The sequence below is a fragment of the Mycteria americana genome, chromosome 8, assembly GCF_035582795.1.
Source record: "Mycteria americana isolate JAX WOST 10 ecotype Jacksonville Zoo and Gardens chromosome 8, USCA_MyAme_1.0, whole genome shotgun sequence".
Classification (NCBI taxonomy): Eukaryota; Metazoa; Chordata; class Aves; order Ciconiiformes; family Ciconiidae; genus Mycteria; species Mycteria americana.
Window position 1 is genome coordinate 44,529,939 of NC_134372.1, and position 10,246 is coordinate 44,540,184.

A 10,246-nucleotide genomic window follows, 5' to 3' on the forward strand; every position below is an offset into this window, starting at 1 on the left:
TCTAATTCACCACCACAAGATCCAATGGAAAGGGTGACAAATGAAACTGGGAAGTGAAGCAGGCAATTAAAACATCTTAATATAAATCTGAAGTTACAGCAACAAAAGACAGTGGCTTTTCAGCAGATGTCTACAGAGGGACTGATTGCATTTGTTATCACATTAAGTAAGCATCATGGGCTGATACAGTTTTAAAGAAGACATGATTTCAAAATCACCTACCGTCAGTAGTTTCATTCAGCAAGGAGTTTGAGATCAGTCCTATCCACCATTCCTGATCCTCCGCAATATGTTTTTGCAAGAACTCTTGAGTTTCCTCATTTTCAATAAAGACAAGGTGCCCCCCTCCTCTCTCACACCAGCTCTGGGCACTTGTGAAGGTATGCTGGAGTCTAACAAACTCATAGCATGAATAGTTGAAAGCTAGCTGGTACTTTGAGCAAGGGATTCCTTCATCAATGGTTGCCTCCTCCACAGCCAAGCATACAGCAAGAGAAATTAGAACTGCGACCCCAAGCCACATTCTCAGCTCAGTGCCCTGTGTGGTACTGGTCTTGCTTATCATATCACCACTCGTTTTGCTGCCTTCTTCAAAAGCTTGAGATGTCATCCTGGTCATGTCATCAGCATTTCTCCTTCCTCTTTGCTGCTTGCAACAATAGCAGCAATAGAACATGGAACAGATTGCTTCTAATATATAATGGTGATTGCGTCTGAGGACACACACAACGAGTGTTGATGCTAAGTCACTGCAATGGCCATTGTGAGGCCTATTGTATAAATGTCTCATTCCATGTGAAGTCAGTTTGAAGAGAAGACATTAGAATATTGCTTTCCTCATGAGCAGAGGAGATAAAGTTGATATATGCTGCTATTGGACACATGGGAAAATGAGATAAGGCTCCTACATCAAAGGCATCATTGAGTGAACATTAAAGCTGGAGGTCTTTACAACAACAACAAAGAGATATAATAGCAAGAATGAGAGGAGAATGAGGAAAATGAGAAACACAAGGAGTTATGAGATGGGAAAACACACAGTGCTCCTCTAGATACATTTCATTGTTTTGGATCGCTTTATTTTTAATAATTATTATTTGAGGTGCTTCTTTTGGATGCTAATGCAATGTCAACAATTATTGCATCATATTCATCCTGTCCACCTGTTTACATATATGCAGGTTCATCTCAGCTGTCCCAAGTAAGCTTCATTTTGAAGTGTTGTGTCTGTTTGGAATTCTACACCCCAAGTGAAATGCTCCCATCATCCCTTAAAAGCTAAGCTGCTTAACTATATAGAGCTACTATATTCATACCTGCTAGGAGGTAGAAGGGAAGGCCAAAAGTTAAAACAGTTATTTAGAAAAGATGAAGTTATTTAGTTATTAAACTAGTTTATTTAGTTTAACTTTAGTTATTAGTATATTAAACAGTTATTTAGAAAAGAAGAAAAGATGAAGAAAAGAAAAGAAAAGAAAAGTATTGCCTTAATCATCAGAGCTACTTGGGAGCCCTATGTGCACATTCCAAAGGCTGCAGATGGACTCTGGGAAGCCAGCCCAGCAACATTTAGGAGCTGAAATCCCTAAGTGCCTCTGAACTTCCTTACAAAAGATACCCATCAGGTTTACAAGGCCACTGGATTAGCAGAAATACAGTACAAATAAGGATCTTTAGCTATTGCAGTCCTCCTGTCCTTGGCATTAACTCAATTGATTTTGATGCAATTATCCTTAATTTATACCACCATAACCTGACACTGAAAGAACATGCACTTATATTTAGACATGGGTCAGGGAGCCGAGCCAGCTACGGCATCACAGAGATGCAGGAAGCAGTGATGTTTGGTTGAATTCCCGCATTGCAGAAATGCCACCTCCATTGCACTATTGAGCTGAAGGTAATGCACACATCGCACAGTATGCCAGTCCGGCTCTAACTCTCTAAAGCTTTCTTGCAAAGTAAAGTACGTGTACTGCATCCAGTAAGCATTTAAGAGTGATCTGCAATCCCAAGACCTTTCTGGACCTCCAGTTTATAGTCACCTGGCTCAGCTGGATAAAGCAGGACTATGATCAGGGTTTTCAAGATAAAGTTAATGGGAAAGTGTTTAATGGGTAGGACAACTGTAGGGTACGAGAGGATAGGGGAAGAAAATGCACTGTGATAGAGACACTATGTTGGATGTCCCCTTTCCCACCACACTTGAAAATCGAGACTTACCTCAGCTATGGAACCCTTGGAGCAGATCCTACATTAATTTCTGACTGGTTAATAGGGAGAGCTGATGGAACAGCTGAGATATGAATATTCAGACTGGATTTCCTAGCTCTGGGGAAGGCCAATCCATATTCTAATTAGCTGATGGATCTGGCCCAGTCATTGCCCAGACACCCATCCCCTTCCTGGAAGAGACCATATAACTATGATTATCAACTGGTTCTGTTGAGGATGTCTGCAAATTAGGAGTCCCTTTTGGACTGGACACAAAACTTCATAGGCTTCAGTTTGGTAACCTTCAACCCAACTGTTTTATATTCAAGGTATTGCAAAAGTCAGTGCTGAGGGCAGCTGCTCTTCAGTTAGTTGGCCACTGTATATTTTTATGACATTTCCTTCAGAGTCTTTGCTTCTTCTTGGGCTGTGCTGACTTGCCAGGCTTTGGAGAAGCTGGCAGCCATCCATCCCATTTTGTCCTCTTTGATATGAGAAACACAGCCTATTTCCGAAAACATAGATGTGATGAAGGAGACTGTACAGACTATGCATTTCCAGTACATGCCATTGACTCACATTTGTGATGACTGGATTCTGTAGTATCGTTCAGTTGTGTCTCTGTAACTGGAAATTTGACTACTGCTAAAAATGCCAGAGCTGGAGGTGCCACAGGCTATCCTCTGTGAATCTGCTCCAAAGCCATTGAAACTAATGGAAGTCTTGTCTCTGGTTTGACAGATTTTGAAACAGGCCCCAAAAAAGAACAAATAATGTTTGGAAATGTCTACAAATAAAGCCAAGCTCTCCAAGTGAGTCTACTGTTGGCAATTTCTACAGCAATGTGAATTTTTTTCCTAATCTACGGTTGCTATAAGTAACTCTTCAAATGCCTGCAGCAGATGGGGAACGGAAGAAAGACAGTTTCCCTCTTTTGCAGTTTGTTAACTTCATATATTTCATTGCCAGTAAAGCAGTCTGTCAGTTTATTCTGTTTACCACAAGGAAGAGAAAAGCATTTACAGAAAAGAAAATACTGCTTTAAAAGCATCAAAATTAGCAATTAGCGTCCTCAGGAAGAGAGAAAATTCCTGAAAGCCCTTTTCACTCATAACTGAAAAATGGCTTGATTTCAAATAAACAGTGCTCCTTGAATTTGCCATTTTGTAGGAAACATGCTTTTTGCATTTTTCCTCAACAGAAAGACATTTTTAAAAAATAGTTTTCTTATGCCAGAATTCCACATGAAGCTTCACAGTATAATGGTTTATTAATTTTTTTTGCTATTTGCCTTTGTGTAGCTGGCTGAATTGAAATAATTTAAATAGTTTAAGAAGTTACTTAAATAGTCACATACACTAGTGTGGAAGAGACAAAATGGTGCACCTGGCTGTGTAATTTCATCTTGCAGGTTTCAATAGGGAGTCATTCATAGAAGTGCTTAATTAAACCTCTCTCATTGTCTCAAGGGGGTGCCTGGCAATTACAATAAGTTCTCCTCTTCTGGCTGCCCATGGGAGTGTAACTGACCCTGAGCAGGTATTGTAAAGCCACTCCAGTATCTTCAGGGAAGTGTCAAGCATAATGTCAGCTATATAGATTTTGGATACACCAAAAGCATTCACTTGCTGGTTTTTGTTTGTCTTTTGCACAGTTCTGAAGAACTGGGACAGACTCACAAAAGAAAAGTCTGTACACGAGTATTGTTTTTAAGGAACTATGGGCCCTTCGCATATAGCCAAGACTTGTTAATCCTTGTTCAGTTATAGCTGTCTGCCTGAAAGGCTGACATAGCAACCACCCTTACAGCACGTTATGTACCAGTGACTTAAACTAAAACATATTCCCCAGCTAAAATAAGGCTTGCAAAGCAATTGTGTTTTGCAAGCTTCGACTAGAAATTAGTGACAAAGCTTTCTCAATATTTTCACACCCTCACTCCAAGCTGCGATAAAGCTATGAATAACTCCTTTGTTTGTGAACTCTCTTGCATCTGTTGCAATAAGTCTTTCATTTTTCTCAGAAATGTTTTAGGAGGCCCTGCAGATCTCTTACAGAGTCCTAACTTGCCCTTATGAGTTACACCAGATAGAGGCCATCAAGAGAAAGTTTCTTCAGAAAAGCATTGTGCTATATAAAACATCACAGAAGACAATAATGAATGATTTATTCCTGGTTTTCAAATGGATCGTTCAAGGTTTATTAATTTTGTTGTTGCTGTTGTTGGAAGTAGAAGCTGTTGAGGTGAAAGAAATCTGAAGCATATTTTGTTTCCGATGCTGAAAAAGTTAATAGGTGTTAAAAAAAAAATAACGGTGCCTTACACTGAGATGCTGTAAGGGAACCTTCTAGCTGATGTTCACCACTGCTACAAACTGAACCCCTTAAAACCAGCTCAGTTTTGGTAGCCAAATCTCAAAGTACTCATAATCACTAATTAATTTTTTTTCAAATCTAAGCTTATATATGTAAATGATATGCCATTTGGAAAGTTTAGCTTTATATGCCCAAATTCTTGTAGAACAGGAGATGAGCGCACACACAATGCTTATCTGACATATGTAGGTGTGGTAGGCTTGCCTTGACACCTTTGCAAATCAGCCTTTCATGCCCCAAATTAGGCACCAAGCACTGGCTTGCAATTTTTGAAAAATACAAGCCTGAATTCTTATTCAACATAATCAATATCTCTATAGCTCAGGGCACCCTGAATCCAACTGCAAAATTCTCCGTGACCTACTGCTGCTATTAGGAGAACACGGCTCATTCATAGGACTTTTCTATTTCTGAACTTTGGTGTCCCAGACCTGAGAAAAATCAGTTCCAGAGTTTCACTGGGCTATTGGAGAGCTTGCTGCGCAGACAAGGAGCAGAGGTATGGTGCTGCCACTGACTTCAGGGTGGTCCTGATTTGTACTCTAGTGCAGACTGCAGCTGCATCATGACAGCCTAAGAGCATCCTGTGATTCAAAAGGCCATTGCAGCACAGCAGAAGAGCTTGACAGTCCTTAATAGGGGCCAGAAAGTACTAGATTTGAGGAGTTGAGGAAGTGAAGAGCTGCCAATGGGAAGGAATAAATCACACCCCTGTTCATTTTGGCTGTTGTTCATTTGCCTTGAGGAAGAGCAAGTAAATTTACTCTCTATAGGAGGAATTACCATTCTTTACATTCCTGAATATTACTGAATGTAATGTATAGATTTTATCAGGAATATAAATATATCTCTGTTCTATGAATTGAATAATCATATACAAGGAAAATTTATTTACAGTACTTTGGATTTGAGATAGAAAAAAGATGATTTTCAGGTGTCATTAACTTGAGAAAAGATCATGAGTAGTCCATTTTAGTGTGTCACATACAGTTCCGCAGTGTGCAGAACTACCTCTTGAAAAGATCAGTTTCATTATTACCCAGATAGGTAGGAAGTATGGAGTACTGGGCAGACTGTCCAGAAAGGGGAGGAGAAAAGCCCCTAGGTACACCTACATCTTCCATCTCTCCAACTGGCTTTAAAAAAACCCCATCTGCAAATTAGTTTAAGAAGGTGGGTCACAATCACGCTTCCTTCCTTGCTGCTCTCCTGGACTGCTTGTCCTGATAGTGAGACCCAGTTATTTGCTGACTCAAAAGGGTTTGTTTTTGTTGTTGCTCTACTGTCTAATTTTCCATGTGGCAACACAGTGAACTTACCAGTGAGCCCTGCCGAGTTGCAATTTTGATGTTATCTTGGTTAGAAAACAGGGAAAACAATTCTTATCTTTACAGGGTGCAATAATTAAATTAGACATTCATGCCTGGCGTGATGGGGTGAGGATAAAGATAAGTAGCACTACATTCAGGAGTTGCTGGGTTGGACATAATTTCTGTTTATAGGATGTGTATTGTTAGCTTCTGGCACAACTGTTGCCTGGATAAATCCCTGAGCATCTTCTCCTAGGAACTGTCCCTTCAGAAGCATCTAGTATTGCCTTTGGGTTTGTAACTTGACTTTCCTCACCTGCCATACTGTTGATGCCTCAATACCCCGCCCTTCCCCATCTAGTTCCTTTGTTTTATTGCCTCCCACAGCAGAACTTCGACTATTGGGAAGAAGAGGATAAGTGTGCCCCATAAGAACATTAATCAATCTAGGGTTATGGATGGCTAAGGTTAGCCTTGAATTCACATAGAAAGTAGCAGAGCTATCTGAAGCATCTGCTGAGACCTCATGTGTTCTTATGATCACGACTGGCACAATTTAGATGTGCCGTTACCTTAATATCTAAGTAAGAGAACTGTCCTAAGGAGTAAAGGTACCCTCTTTGGGTAATACATTAACTGGTAGATACAAATGGATTGAACTTTTCCTAACACACACAGAGGCAAAAAAAAAATTGCTTGAATCTGAATCTACAGCCATCACAACGCTACTGGTGTCTCTGCAGTCACTCCAGATTTCCATAAGCGTAAGACTGGCCAGATTTCTAAGGCAGTCCAGCTTCCACCTCTTGTTTGTTTTATTTAATTTTGTTATACATTTTTCTTCTGCTTGTTATGAGCTATTTCTGAGCTTACAGGACACAAAAACAGAAAGAAAAAAGTGGTGTTACAAGTTGTTTTCATTAATAATGTCTCACATCAAACAGAAAGAAAAAAGTGGTGTTACAAGTTGTTTTCATTAATAATGTCTCCCATCAATAGATATCCAATACCTTACAAAAGAGGTTGGGTTTGCAGTCCCCCTAATGAGGAGACTGGAGGTCTCTCTGTTCAGGAATGCTGCCTTTGTGTTAAGCACTGTACACTCAGATGCCACCTGACTAAAACCAGAAAACAGTTCTTTTTAGTTTTTCTTTTATGTTCTCCCAAAGATGTACAGTAGGCTAAAAGGTAGGACAATGTGTAGCAGCATTAACTTCTGTCACTGTAAATGTCTGTAACACCATTTCTACACCTTCAGTCATGGAAGAGAATGCCAACCTTCATGTTGTCATTCTGCCCACTTGAAAACACATTACCAAACTGTATAACATGTTAAATATTAAAACATGTAAATAGTCTTGGGATGTTGAAAGGTGCAGATAAGGTTATAAAAGTCTTATGGTGAGGAAGGTTATGTGGATACTGTGGCTGTTTACTGGTTTGAATGTCTAGTGTTTAAATGTTTGGGCATTTAAATGCTTGGGCATTATGATGAGTGGGCGAGCTCAGTCTGGTTGGATACTAGTATGGGTGGGCCAGAAGTTCTGTGCCTCAGCAACTGAAGAGTTTTAATACTAAGTTATATTACATTTTTATTTAAATGAATGAATCAGTATTTCTGGTGATGTTTATGAAAAATATGACTTTAGTAAAAGAAAAAAGTATTTTTATTTATCACCAAGCAAATTAAAATCTCACAAAAATAATTATTTTGATCCAAACAATACTGATCAAAACAGTATTTGATCAAAATTGTTTTGATCCAGACAAAACCTTGTCAGAATAATATATGGAAACTATTGTTATGTAACTTTGAACAAACTATGTTAGTAGTTTGTGTTTGCAATTATACTTGGACAGTGCAAGAGAAGTATTCCTAGATAGTGCTGGTGGTATTTCTTTTGAAATGAGATCATGTCAATAAGACAGTATTTAACAAATATTAGAGGTTACATCTCCTGGCACAGTGAGATAGCAATCCATGTGATTTCAGCAAGAATGACTCTTAAGTTCGTATCAGTCTTACTATTGGAGTCTTTGTTTGGTAAATAATAGATAGCAGTTGATAATTGAAAGTTCTTAGCACAGCTTAAAGTCACATTCAGGTAATTTGACCTTTGTTAATGGGCTTTAATTAGAACGTGAATTTTATAAGAGAAAGGTTGAGGTTAAAGTAAATTAAGTACTTCTATTTCAATATAGAGATAAGGAATAATATTGGTGTCTCTCTGATTTATAAGACAATGATCTGCTGCTTGTGTAAGTGAACCAAAAATGCAAAGGTAGACACACGGCAATGACATTATTGTTATACTAGAAATTTAGTTAGCCAGCTCCTCTGCCTTAAGAAATTTTCCTTCCATTGAGCACAGAGGTAACACCCTAAATGTCATCCCCAACCTTGCATGGCCACAGGATACAACCAGACCAATGCTGGGCAGGGTAGTGCTTTGCTCCAAAGATGTCTTCGTGGCCCTTTTTAAGTTTGGGAGAGAAGCTCAAGGCACTCAGAGCCTGGAGGGAAGTGAAAGCAAAAACAACCCAAGAGGAAACAGCTTGTAGGCTTCGCCACAATTGTGTAAAGCACAAAAAAATACAGTGAAGAAAACCTGCCTGAGGTGGGGAGCTGGTAACTTCAAAAATGTTGTCATGAGGGGTGAATAGAGAGAGGAAACTGTGGGGAGAAATGCTAGATTTGGTTAGGGGAAGATTTGTATTTGAAGGATTCTGCAACTGGATAGCACTTGTAAATGAGGTCAAGCATCAGGAGAGGCTATTCAAACCATGGGATTAGATCATTTGCATTAAGGCTCATGTTTTCAATATTCCTTACCAGGAGGAGTAAGACAGCACAGTCTCCCTGAGTTTATAATATTTTGGTAAACATTATATATATGAGTTACAATGTGTCTGGTAAACCCAAGATCAAAGAGCCACGGGTAGTCTCTCCAGAGAGGGTTGTATTTCCTCTATGGTCTCTAGAACATGGAGTTCTATAACCTTCTCTATGCTCTTCCATCAAACATGTGTTTTTACAAAGGGAGAAGAAACATTGTGAAAAAATAAAACTAGAAAAGTCACCTAATCCACATCTACTTCTGCTGATAATTACACATTATAATAGTAAATCAATATGTTGAAATTTCTCCATTTCAATGTAAAAAGGGGGAAATTGGACAGTTTCAAGCAAATTAATCTCTCATACCGTAACTGCTCCATAACTGCTCCATAACTGCTTATTTGTCATTAGCATGATGAAAACAAACAAACAAAAAAGTGGTTTACTGCTAAATAAAATATTTTTCACTGACAAGCACAAAAAATGAACTTTGCAAGGCCTCCTTATTTAAGTTCTACAAAATATGGGACAAAACTTTCAGACATAGACACCTGAAATTTGCTATCAAAACACATTTGGGTTGATTTCAAAAGTTGCTGGATATCTGCAGCTCCTTGTTCTTCCATTCAAACAACTTTTAACAAGGTTTCCAAAAGTGGTTCAAATTAATCTTTTTTATTGCTTGCTTGTTCTATGGAAATCTGCTTGGCACTGCTACAGATTCGACCGTTCACAGGTCAGATATTAAAACTACAGCATTAAGAGCTGTGGCCGTGTAAATGGATGCGGATATGCTGAAGAGAACATATTAAAGCAAAGCAGAACATCATGGACAGAGAAAATGTCCCCATGGCTTAGTAGAAGTAGAGTTAGATGGCTTTGCTTTTTTGCCAGATCCTTTTCAGTCTCTAACATTGCTGAAAAATTCCTTACTGGGCTTTACATATACAAGTAAGTCTATACTCAATACACATGCACACACACACACACATTCTCACATACATGTGTATATACATACACATAGTGTGTGTATGTTTATGTATATATATCTGCATATGTGTGTGTGTATGTGGACTTAGATACCTGTCATCTCCTACAGCCTTCTGGTTCAATCCTGCTGTTTCTTTATTAATACTACTGACTGCAACAAAGCCCATATACTTCCTTTTTTAATCTGGCTTTTTATGTTGTTATCACCTGTTTCTGCCAGTGCTTTCCAAACAGAGACAAAGGCATGCTGTCTTGCTGATCTCCCAAAGTGAAGATAGGTCATCAAACAGACAATAGGTTAGGAAGAGAGGAGCAATGTATGTGTGTAACAAGTGTGTCAGAGCAGTCAAGTGTAGCACAAATTGTGTTTTAAATAAAATAAATATGTATACTTATAAAAGATCAGTCCGTCTTAAGAAGTGATGTTAAAACATTTTGGGAACAACGTTGATTTAGCTGAAAAAAATTGGATTTTAGGGTAACCTCATATGAAATTGCATAATATGTAATTGTGCAA

The 10,246-nt window shown here is 38.7% G+C and overlaps 1 protein-coding gene across 1 annotated transcript in view; it reads right to left on the minus strand.

Moving 5' to 3' along the window:
- Nucleotides 1-610, minus strand: part of LOC142414140 (polycystin-1-like protein 2) — a 43,168-nt gene extending 42,558 nt beyond the window's left edge. Inside the window, 1 exon segment of the mRNA XM_075511041.1 lies at nucleotides 223-610. Within this exon segment, the coding sequence (XP_075367156.1) occupies nucleotides 223-610 (388 nt within the window).
- Nucleotides 611-10,246: the final 9,636 nt, after the last annotated feature.